Below are 12,662 nucleotides of genomic sequence, written 5' to 3' on the forward strand. Positions count from 1 at the left end.
ATAACTGGATAAATAATAGTTATCAGGGCTCGGAGAGATAGCACAGCGGCGTTTGCCTTGCAAGCAGCCAATCCAGGATCAAAGGTGGTTGGTTCGAATCCCGGTGTCCCATATGGTCCCCCATGCCTGCCAGGAGCTATTTCTGAGCAGACAGCCAGGAGTAACTCCTGAGCACCGCCAGGTGTGACCCAAAAACCAAAAAGAAAATAATAATAATAGTTATCATTTCTTGATATAGGAACATTTATCATAGAACAATATTGGGAAAACAATGAAGAGAATTGGTTTGGACATAGTTTGATCTTTCAACTCATATATGTGTCTGTACATATATATGTAACAGTCTGAAAAAGTATATAGTCACATATATGTATATACTATGACTTCCATACAGATAAAGTTTAAGAACAGGAAAACTTCAACAGGTTGTTGAAGTAAAAAGTGGTGATCTTTATAAAAGTGGGTGCAGGCAGGGAAAGAATATGCAGAAAATTTGGGGGGTATTGAAAATATATATTTTTGGGGGGTTGGGCCACACCTAGCAGCACTCAGGGGTTACTCCTGGCTTTGCACTCATAAGTTGCTCCTGGCAGGCTCGGGGGACCATATGAGAGGCCAGGGATCAAACCCAGGTCCATCCCAGGTCAGCCATGTGCCAGGCAAGTGTCTTACCCCTGTGCTATCACTCCAGCCCCTTGAAAATATTTAATATCTTGATATGAGTGATGATTATATGGATGACTATATATATATATATATTTGAAATTTCTTCCCAGTACTATATATGTGCCATAATTCAATAAAATATTTACATCACTTAGAAAAGATGTTTACACATGTGGATGCCCTGAGTTCAGTCATATTTGGTAATCCCCAAAACTTCTGACCCTGAGCAACATTGCATCGTTGGGCCTCAGCATTGAATTCTCTGGCCTAGTTGGTCAATGATGGCTCTGAGTTCTCAGCTTTCTTAGTACTTATGTACTTAGTACATAGCCCCTCCCCCAAACTGAGAGATTTATTCATCATCTAGTGAATATGTCAGGAAAGCAGTATGTGATACAGTCTTGAGTTCAGACTCAAGATTAGGGCTACGTAGAAATATTTGATTCAGACTACAGGTGTTTTGAAGACATAGGATTAGGTAATGTCACCGAGGCTCTAAAATAAATGAAAAAGACATGTGCAAAATAATGTAAATGGAGTACTCCAACATTTATAAGTAACTATAATGAAAATTAACAAGAAATAAATAAAACAAGATTGAGAGGTGAGACATAACCAAGTCCTAAGTGTTTTCTGTCTTGGCATTTATAGCTCAGAAAACCAGAAACTTACAGATCATCCTCAGCACCTTCTTTAGTTTTTTTTATATCTATTATCAAGTATTGATGCAAATTTTATCCCTGTGGAACTCTCACATCTATTGTGTCTTTCTCTACCTTGGACTGGGAAGGTGAGAGGAGTGCATTCTCTTCAAAGTTAAACATCTTTAGTAGGGGAAAAAAAAATAGAGACTGGGGCGAGAGTGATAGTACAGCAAGTAGGGCAACTTGCCTTGCATCTGGCTGACCTAGGTTTAATCCCTGGAACCCCATATGGTCTTTTGAGTACTGCCAGGAGTGATTCTTGAGTGCAGAGCCAAGAAAAAGTCCTGGGGCCGGAGAGAGAGCATGGAGGTAGTGCATTTGCCTTGCATGCAGAAGGACAGTGGTTCGAATACCTCCCATATGGTCCCGGGAGCCTGCCAGGAGCGATTTCTGAGCACAGAGCCAGGAGTAAACCTTGAGCAATGCCGGTGTGATCAAAAAAAAAAAAAAAAAGAAAGAAAGAAAGAAAAAAGAAAAAGTCCTGAGCATTTCTGGGTGTGGCCCAAATACAAACAAACAAACAAACAAAAATATAGAGTTCCAGTTAAATTTGAATTCAGGAGGGCAAAGATAATTTAGGAGGAGATGAACTTGCCTTGAATGTTGTTTCCTCTGACATGACATGACTTTTTAAAATTTCTGGTACTGGGGCCGGTGAGGTGGCGCTAGAGGTAAGGTGTCTGCCTTGCAAGCGCTAGCCAAGGAAAGGACCACGGTTCGATCCCCCGGCGTCCCGTATGGTCCCCCCAAGCCAGGGGCAATTTCTGAGCGCGTAGCCAGGAGTAACCCCTGAGCATCTAACGGGTGTGGCCCGAAAAACCAAAAAAAAAAAAAAATTTCTGGTACCATAAAAGGTTTCCTGAGCATTGCCCAGGGTCATTTATGATCACAGAACAAGGAATAACTATCTCTTAGCACTGTCAGGTGTGGTCTCTTCCCCCCCCAAAAAAAATCTAAAATAAATTTGAATTCAAGTAAGTGCCAATGATTTAAAATATAAGCATGTCCCAAATAATGCACAGACTTACTATCCCATGAGGAATATGTATTCTAAATTATTTTTGAAATTTATATAGAAGAATTTCTTAGTTCTAAACAAAATTAAGATTTCTGAATGCCAAGTTAGTAGCTTGAGTTTTAATTTGAGGTCAGTGAAAAGCCTTTAAATAGTTTTAAGCAGATGATAATTAGATTTCTATTTTAGGTTTATAGTGTGGGTGGTGGATTAAGGAGGGAAGTGAATCTCAAAACTATACAAACTATTAAAGGAAACGCTCGCTGTTGTCTGATTTAGTCGTTTCTTAATTAAAATTTTAAATTTAAAACATTGTGGTTTACAAGTTATTCATAGTTTTAGACATGTTTCAGTACCAGTCCTGCCATTAGTGTCAACCTCCTCCACCAGAATCAACCCCATACTTCCCCACCCCCCAACCCTCTTACCCCAGCCTGCAATCATAATAAGCACCTTTTTAAGTTTGGTTGTTAAAGTTTGGGTCTTGTGATTTAATTGTTGTTGTCTCAGTGATTTGGATATTTATTTTTGTCCTGGCTTAACACCACCAATACACCTGAGTCCCCTTGGATCCTGCCCCTCATTATGTCTCTCTTTCTCCTCCTCCACTCAATTTTTTTCTATCTCTTCACAATACTCTGGGCCAAGAGTATGCTAAACAACCTCCATTAAACCATTGCATTTTGTATAAAGTTATTCTAAATACCACATATAAGTGATATCATCCTGTATTTATCCTTTTATTGGCATACTTTATTTAACAGTATCTTACTGTTTCATACATGTTGCAGAAAATTACATCATTCCTTACAGCTATGTAGAATTCCACTGTATATATGTACCACATCTTCATGATCTACTCACTGTTTTAGTCTTTTTTGTTTGTTTTATTTTGGGGGCCACACTCAGGGTTCTCAAGGGTTACCCTCTGGCTCTCAGCTCAAAAAATCACTCTTGGCAAGCTCAGGGGACCATATAGGATGCTGGGGATTGAACCCTGGTTGGCTGCATACAAGGCAAACTCTACCTGCTGTGCTATTGCTCCAGTCCTGTTTAAGTCTTTTTAAATACTGGTGTTACAGAGGCTAGAGAGTTAGTTCAGGAGTTAAGGCACTTGCCTTGAATGTGGCTGGCCCAAATTCAATCTCTGGAATCATATGATTACCCAAATGTCACCAAATGTAGCCTGGAGGCTCCTAAGCACTGCCAGAGTGTGTTTAAAAAGGATAATCTCAGGCCCTCACACTGATTTACTGGTCTACTGAACACCTCTTGTGAAACCCAGGGGGAAAAAGTACTGTTGTTACAAATAGTCAAATTTGCATAATTAAATGCATATAGATTATGAACTTATAAATTAAATTTATATACACATATGAATTAAATTTTCACAGAGTACACACTTAAGCAAAACTTGTTGAATGGGGTTGGAGCGATAACATAGCTAGTAGGGCTTTTGCCTCACATGTGGCTTACCTGGATTCCATCCCTGGCATCCCAGATGGTCTCCTAAGCCACCAAGAATAATTTCTTAGTGCAGAGCCAGGAGTAAATCCTGAGCACCACCAAGTATGCCTCCTTTCCAAAACAAAACCAAATAAACAAAAACTTGTTGGAGACTGAGGAAGAAAAATCAAGACTAAAGAAAATCAGTAAAAGGATTAGAAAGGGAAGATAACTCATGCCCGTTGTTCCGAAGTCCAGTAATGTTAAAGGGAAATTATTTGGTAAGAATTGAATATATGGGGCCGGAGAGATAGCATGGAGGTAAGGTGTTTGCCTTTCATGCAGGAGGTCATCAGTTCGAATCCCGGTGTTCCATATGGTCCCCCATGCCTGCCAGGAGCAATTTCTGAGCCTGGAGCCAGGAATAACCCCTGAGCACTGCCAGGTGTGACCCAAAAACCACACACACACAAAAAAAGAATTGAATATATTATAGGCTTACTGCAGGCAACATATTGTATATTGTTGTAGGAAGTAAATAGAAGATACTATGAATATATGAATAGTTGTCTATGGACAAGAACATAATTGGAATGTTACAGAAAGGACCATGAGGTACAGATGAAATTGGATTTCAGAGCAGTAGTACAGTGGGTTGAGCATTTGCCTTGCCTGCAGCCAGGTTAAATATCTGACATTCTGTATCATCCCTTAAGGACCACCTGGAGTGATCCCTGAATACAGAGCCAAAATTAAGCCCTGAGCACTACTGGGTGTGCTCCCACTCTCTAAGAACAAAACAACCAAAAACAAACCCCAAGAAATTGGGTTTCGTTCTTTTATAAATATGGGAACTTCCTGAAATTGCATGTCATTCTTAGAATGGTTGCATGTTAATTTCTGCATTCATCTATTTTTAGTATATATGTACTGCTAAAGTGAGCCACAGGTGCAGTTTTTGGTAAGATGAGATATTTCTGTATTTTTTAAAATGTGGGTAGAAATGTTGAATGGAAATGTCTGATAATGTTGGTAAGTTGAAATGGGAGAATATTTAATAAAAAAAATTTAATCACAACTTTCTTTCCTACTTAAAAAAATATTTCTCAACAATTTTTTTTTTTGCTTTTTGGGCCACACCCAATGATGATCACGGGTTACTCCTGGCTGTGTGCTCAGAAATTGCTCCTGGCTTGAGGGACCATATGGGACGCCAGGGGATCGAACCATGGTCCATCCTAGGTTAGCGCATGAAAGACAAACACCCTACCGCTTGCACTCCAGCCTTCAACTATTTATTTATTCCTATGAAGCCTGGAGCTTTTAGATAAAGATATTTTAATACATTTTTCTTATGAAGGGTTTACTCCTGGCTATGTGCTCAGAAATCACTCCTGGTTCGGGGGACCATATGGAACAGCGGGGATCGAACCAAGGTTTTTCCTGGATCAGCTGTGTGTTAGGCAAATGCTCTACCACTGTGCTATCACTCTGGCCCACCCCTTTTTTTGTTTTATGGTCACGCCTGTCTGTGTTCAGGGGTTACTCATGGCTCTGTGCTCAGTAATTGCTCCTGGCAGCACGGCCAAGATTCGAACCACTGTCTGTCCTGAATCAGCTACATGCAAGGCAAATGCCCTACCAGTGTGTTATCTCTCTAGCCCCCAAGGTTTTCTTTTAAAATTATTACAAATTACAAAGTCCCACTCATTTAAAAGCAGACCTAGGAGCTGGAGTGATAGCACAGTGGTAGGGCATTTGCCTTGCATGCAGCTGACCCAGGACGGACCCAGATTCTATTCCAGGCATCCCATAAGGACCCCCAAACCTGCAAGGAGTTGTTTCTGAGTGCATAGACAGGAATAACCCCTGGGGATTGCCGGTGTGGCCCCAAAACCAAAACACACACACATACACACAAATAAAGGAAAAGGAAAGAAAGTCAAAGAAGACCAAGTTTTGTTTTTAAATTATTTATTCAAATTTGAGTTGCTTCTATACTCAGTTAATAACAGGTTAAATCGACTACTAAGAGATATTTTTACTTATAGAAAATGCAGCTTGTGAAATTTTGCTTGCTGAGAAACCTTGCACTTTAATTCCTGAAAAAATGAAGAAAAAGGCAAGTATGAAGTGAATAAAACATAAAGTTCATACTGTAGAGTGCATGTTTTTAAATTAGCAAACTTCTATAATTTTATTTGGAAGAGAGGGAACTCCAGCCATTCTGTGCCAGCCAAACAGGAAAGTGCAAAGTAAGGGTCTGGTCTTGAGATTCTACACTAGCACAGGCCTATACCTGGTGGTACTCCTGGAAAATTTTGTGACTTTGGAAATGGAACCGACATGCTAGACATAGGCACCAGGCCTTTGAGCTATCTCTACTGCCCCATGTGTACTGCTAAATCGAAACTATCCTGTACATCCCAACAAACAAGGTAGCATGAGGGAAGATGTGTCCCTTCTGCCCATTATCCAGGTAAGGCAGCCTTATTTTTAGAAACCGTTTTTTGATCTGGTTTGGGGAAGGCCAGAGATGAAAGGTGGGGACTGAAAGCTTGCTCTCACTGGAGCATGGAGGAGTGGTTCTCCTGCTGTGCTAGTAGCTTCACTCCTCTAGGTTTGATTTTCAACATCCTACCTCACCATTCAAAACAAAATCCCTCGAGAGATTCAGTTCTTACAGGAGTGTGTGGAGACTCACTTCTACTGTCTCTGCTTCCTTTCACGATGCACTGTCCAGGTGTCACCGTATGGGGTGGGAGGTACTGAATATCAGTTCACATTCAGGTTTTCTACTGTAGCAGTTGGCAAATGGTACAAATCACAAATCCATGTTCCCTCGGGACGTATTGCCCAGCGTCCCACTGTTCTTGATTTAAAAATCTGGCTTATGTCTTCAATGGGTAGTAGAGAAGAAGTGTTGCTGTTAAAATGTTGGCACCTCCTTTGCCAGGTGATTTCTGATGTAAAATCACCTTGGCTCTTGTTGCTCTGGCAGAGGGTTACATTTTGGCCTAGTCTAACTGGGCTTGTTTTAAGGGAATCAGATGAAGAACAGAGTGAAAGGAAAATGGTGGTTCCATTATTCAGTTTTCAATTTCTGATTACTATTATATTTCTTTCTCCTTTCTTAATTTTAATTTTTTTGGGGGGGACCATACCTGGTGGTGCTCAGAGGTGACTCTTGGCTCTGTGCTCAGAAATCACTCCTGGCAGGCTTGGGGGACCATATGGGATGTTGGGGATTGAACCCAGCTGGCTGTGTACAAGGCAAATGCCTTACCTGCTGTGCTATCTCTACTGCCCTTTCCTTTATTTTTTATTGAATTGCCATAACATACATAGTTAAAAAATTGTTAATGACTGAGTTTCAGTCATACAGTGTTCCAACACCCATCACTTCACAAGTGTTCATTTCCTGCCATCATTTTCCTGTTTCCCTCCCATCTGCATATGTGAGGGATGTGAGGGCCAGGTTTTGATCTCTCCCAGTAACTGCAGACAAGATTGCTAAGAGCAAATAAAAAATGATGATCCAACTAAAATTTGTCTACAAGAAATCCAGATTTTGAAAAAAATGCTTTACTGGAATAAAATTCACAATTTAATTTTATTTATATATATTCATAATTTGGTACACATATATTGTGAAAGGATTTTTCTGTATAGTGAATTGCCACCCATCTCACATATTTATGTTTTGTTTTGTTTTGGTTTGGTTTTTGGGCCACACCCAGCGGTACTCAGGGGTTACTCCTGGTGTCTGCTCAGAAATAGCTCCTGGCAGGCACGGGGGACCATATGGGACACCGGGATTCGAACCAACCACCTATGGTCCTGGATCGGCTGCTTGCAAGGCAAACGCCGCTGTGCTATCTCTCCGGGCCCCATATTTATGTATTTTTCATGAAACATTCAACTTCTTTCTTTTAGTAAGTTATAATTCTAGAGTATAGTGTTGTCAACTATAATTACCATGATTTACATAGAAATCTCAGACCTAATTTAGTTTTAAGCTTGAAATTCACCGTTTTACTAATCTCCATTTCTCTCACCATCCCTTGGAAGTTATTTTTCTATTCTCAGTCTCTGAGTTTTGATTTAAAAAATTCTATATTTAAAATGATATTACAGAGCTTTTATCTTTATCCGGATTAATCACTTACCTTAGTGCCCTCATGTTTCTTCTAGTTGCTGTAAATGACAAACATAGCTAAATGGTACTTTATTGTGTACATATGTGTGTCACATTTTTTTTTTGTTTTGTTTTTGGGCCACACCCGTTTGACGCTCAGGGGCTACTCCTGGTTTTGTGCTCAGAAATCACCCCTGGCTTGGGGGGACCATATGGGACACTGGGGGATCGAACCGCGGTCCATCCACTTGCAAGGCGGACACCTAACCTGTAGTGCCACCTTCCTGGCCCCATGTGTGTCACATTTATTATAAGCATTCATTAATTGTGATATACTTAGGTTGTTGCTAAATGTTTTTTGTTTGTTTTTGGGTCACACCCGGCAGCGCTCAGGGATTACTCCTGGCTCTGTGCCTCCTGGCAGACTCAGGGGACCATATGGGATGCCGGGATTTGAACCACCATCCTTCTGCATGAAAGGCAAATGCTTTACCTTCATGCTATCTCTCCGGCCCCTGTTGTTGCTAAATTTTTAATTATTCTGAGTAATGTTGCTATGATCATTGAGTAGATATCTCTTTGATATCCTGTTTCCATTTCTTCAGATATATGCCAAGAGAGGTACTGCTGGGTCATATAGGATGTTCTATCTTTAACTTTTAGAGGGATCTCCATATTGTTTTCCACAATAGCTGCACCAATTTAAAGTTCCATCGATAGTGCAGTATATTCTTTGCAATCATCACCAATATTTATTTTATTAGTTTTCTTTTAATTTTGGGGCCATATCTTGTCGTGTCTGGGTGATATTCACATGCTTGGGTGACTCTTCTTTTTTTTTTTTTAAATAATATCTTTATTTAAGCACCAAGATTAAAAAACCATGATTGTAGTTGGATTTTAGTCATAAAAAGAACACCCCACTTCACCAGTGCAACAATCCCACTACTATTGCCTCCTCCCCCATCCCCTGCCTGTATTTGAGACAGGCATTCTTAAGTTCCTGCATACAAAGGATGTGCTGGAGCTACCTCCCTGGCTGATTCTCATCATTAGTATGTTCTAATAGATGTAAGGCCATTTATCTTTATGGCTTTGATTTCCATTCCCCTGATCATTTTTTTTCGGGCCACACCCATTTGATGCTCAGGGGTTACTCCTGGTTAAGGGCTCAGAAATTGCCCCTGGCTTGGGGGGAACATATCAAACCGTGGTCCTTACTTGGCTAGCGCTTGCAAGGCAGACACCTTACCTCTAGTGCCACCTCGCTGGCCCAAGAACACTTTCTTTTTTGGGGGGGCACACCCGTTTGATGCTCAGGGGTTAATCCTGGCTAAGCACTCAGAAATCGCCCCTGGCTTGGGGGGACCATTTGGGACACTGGGGGATCAAACCACGGTCCTTCCTTGGCTAGCGCTTGCAAGGCAGACACCTTACCTTTAGCACCACCTCGCCAGCCCCTCCCTGATAATTTTCTATGTATCTTTGATTTGTCTTATTTAGAACATGTTTACTAGTCAGATCCTCTGCAAACTTATAATTGGATTGCTTTATATTAAATTGTATAAAGTTCTATTTCTTAGACATTATCCCTTCAGAATTTAGATGATTTGCAAATATTTTTCTCACATTCCAAAGGTTGATTTTTATTTTGTTGATTTATTTTCTGAACAAAGCTTTTAGGATTGAGATAGTCCTATTTATTTAGTTAGCTAGTTGGGTTTTTTGTTGTTGTTGTTGTTGTTGTTGTTGTTTTTAGTTCTGAATCAAAAAATTTCAGTATGGGGGCCGGGTAGGTGGCGCTGGAGGTAAGGTGTCTGCCTTGCAAGCGCTAGCCAAGGAAGGACCGCGGTTCGATCCCCCGGCGTCCCATATGGTCCCCCCAAGCCAGGGGCGATTTCTGAGCACATAGCCAGGAGTAACCCCTGAGCGTCAAACGGGTGTGGCCCAAAAACAAACAAAAAAAAAAAAAAAAATTTCAGTATGGGGCCAGAGAGCTAAAACAGCAGGTGGCGCTCTTGATTATATTTAGTCGTCTGAGCCCTGCCAAGAGTGATCCTTAAGCACAGAATAAGGAATAAGCCCTGAATACAGCTGGTTATAGTCACAAAACAAAAACTAAGCGTGACAAAAAGTTAGTTCAAGCCAGGAGCGACTTCTGAGTGCATAGCCAGGAGTAACCCCTGAGCGTCACCGGGTGTGGCCCAAAAACCAAAAAAAAAAAAAAAAAGTTAGTTCAATACAAATTAAAATTTAAAAAGACTTTTTTGTTTTTTTTTGGTTTTTGGGTCACACCCGGCAGCGCTCAGGGGTTATGCCAGGCTCTATGCTGAGAAATCGCTGATGGCAGGCTTGGGGGACCATATGGGATGCCGGAATTCAAACCACTCTCCTTCTGCATGCAAGGCAAATGCCTTACATCTGTGCTATCTCTCCAGCCCCTAAAATTTCAAAGTTATTTTATGTCTATTAATAAACTAAAAATTTCAAATAGAAAGTCAAAAGTGCTAGAATAGTTAACTTAATATTGAAGGGAAAGAATGAATTTTGAGTATTTCAACTATTTGAGTTCAAGATGTGTGCTATATGTGGCTGACCTAGGGCAGACCTTGGTTTGATCCCGGTGTTCTATCTGATCCCCTAAGCCAGGAGTGATTTCTGAGTGCATAGCCAGGAGTTACCCCTGAGTGCCACCAGGTGTGGTCCCCAAACCAAAAAAAGATGTGTGCTATAGGGGCCAGATAGATAGCACAGAAGTTAGAACTTTTGCCTTGCACATGGCTGACCCAGGTCCCCTCAGCCTACCAGGAATGATTTCTGAGTGCAGAGCCAGGAGTAACCCCTGAGTGCTATCAGGTGTAGCCCCAAAAGAAACAAACAAAAAAATAAAACAAAAGAAAAAGATGTGTGCTCTACAGTAATTAAGACTGTATACTGGGGGCCGGGTAGGTGGCGCTGGAGGTAAGGTGTCTGCCTTGCAAGCGCTAGCCAAGGAAGGACCGCGGTTCGATCCCCCGGCGTCCCATATGGTCCCCCCAAGCCAGGGGCGATTTCTGAGCACATAGCCAGGAGTAACCCCTGAGCGTCAAACGGGTGTGGCCCAAAAACCAAAAAAAAAAAAAAAAAAAAAAAAAGACTGTATACTGGTCTGGAATGGTTGTAGACTAGGTTGGGTGCTTGCCTTGTACGTGGTTAACTTGGATTCAATCCCTGGCATACCATATGGTCCTTTCAGCTCACCAGGAATAATCCCTATATACAGAACCATAGTAAGCCTTGAGAACCAATGGGTATGGCCCCCAAACAACAAAAAGACTGTGATATTGGTGAAAGAATAAGCTGAATGGAACAGAACTGTGATCCCAGAAATAAATTTCTAATAATAGTCTACCTCTATAAAATGTGTAGTTTTTTATTGTTTGTTTGTTTCGATTTGGACCATATCTGGCAGTGCTCAGGAGCTACTCTCAACTTTGTAGTTGGGGGCTACTTCAAGCAGTGCTGGGGGCACTATTTAGTGCCAGAGATTGAGAACTGAATAATAAAATCAAAGTCAAAAATTAAAAGTTATGCCAAAATTTTTCCATAGGAGTGATGGAAGGGAGAAAAGATAGCTAAATCTAAACCTATAGGTAACCAAACCTCTGTTAGCTAGTGATCTAGTTGAAGTTGGTTTAGATTTTATTAATTAATTAATTAATTACTTTTGTTTTTTGTGCCACACCTGGTGACGTTCAGAGGTTACTCCTGGCTATGTGCTCAGAAATCGCTCCTGGCTTGGGGGACCATATGGGACACTGGGGGATCAAACCACAGTCCGTCCTAGGCTAGCACACACAAGGCAGATGCCTTACCACTTTGCACCACCACTCCAGCCCCAAACTGGTTTTTATTAAAGGTCTCTTCTTAACTTTGTGCTACTTGGGATGCTGGCATGTAAACATTTATTTTTATTATAACAGTTATTACATATTTATATAACAAAAGTAGAACATCTAGAAGTACTAAAGTGTTTTAAAAGCATTGTAAAATAAATCTCATTATGAATTTATATCAGCCTGAAAAATGTTCAGAAGAGAGAAATTCAAAGAGTCAAATAAAGTTAAGCTCTCAACATCTGAAAGGGAAGGCACAGTCACCTCACCAGAGATCTGTTCCTGAAAACAATAGGGATGGATCAGTTACTAAAGTTGTTTTGTCTCAGCCCCTGGAACCTGCATTGGTAAGTACTGTCCTTTCGTAAATTATTTAGAAGACTATAGAAGAAAGTATATTTATTCTGAAAATTCATCTGTGCATAATTTCTTACCAAATCTAGGTATTATGAGAAGAAGCCATATATTTGCTGCTATATGTAGGGAGATGTCTTTGAAATACCTTATAGTTGACAATTGGTTAGAACTGCTTGGAAGCAGATTTTTGAGATAGGATCAAAAGATGAAGGGGCATATTGGCAAGGGTAATACGTGAGAAAAGATAACAAGAGATTTGTTTTTTTTTTCTTTTCCAAACAGGATTTGGCAAGAATAACATCAACTTTTAAACTGATGTCAAAAACTCTTTCAGGGCCCAGAGTGCTAGTACAGCGTGTAGGGCATTTGCATGCAGTACATCTGAATTTAATCCTGGGCACCCATATGGTCCTCCCAGTCTCCACCAGGAGAGATTCCTGAGTGTAGATCCAAGAGTAAAC

General features: G+C 40.7%; 1 protein-coding gene across 1 annotated transcript in view; it reads left to right on the forward strand.

Moving 5' to 3' along the window:
* The window catches only part of MEIKIN (meiotic kinetochore factor), a 78,937-nt gene that overhangs the window by 23,592 nt on the left and 42,683 nt on the right, over positions 1-12,662 (forward strand). Inside the window, exon 9 of the mRNA XM_049787375.1 lies at positions 5,883-5,964. Coding sequence (XP_049643332.1) covers positions 5,883-5,964 — 82 coding nt within the window. The remainder of the gene's footprint in view (positions 1-5,882; positions 5,965-12,662) is intronic.

This window comes from Suncus etruscus, chromosome 14 (genome assembly GCF_024139225.1).
Source record: "Suncus etruscus isolate mSunEtr1 chromosome 14, mSunEtr1.pri.cur, whole genome shotgun sequence".
Classification (NCBI taxonomy): Eukaryota; Metazoa; Chordata; class Mammalia; order Eulipotyphla; family Soricidae; genus Suncus; species Suncus etruscus.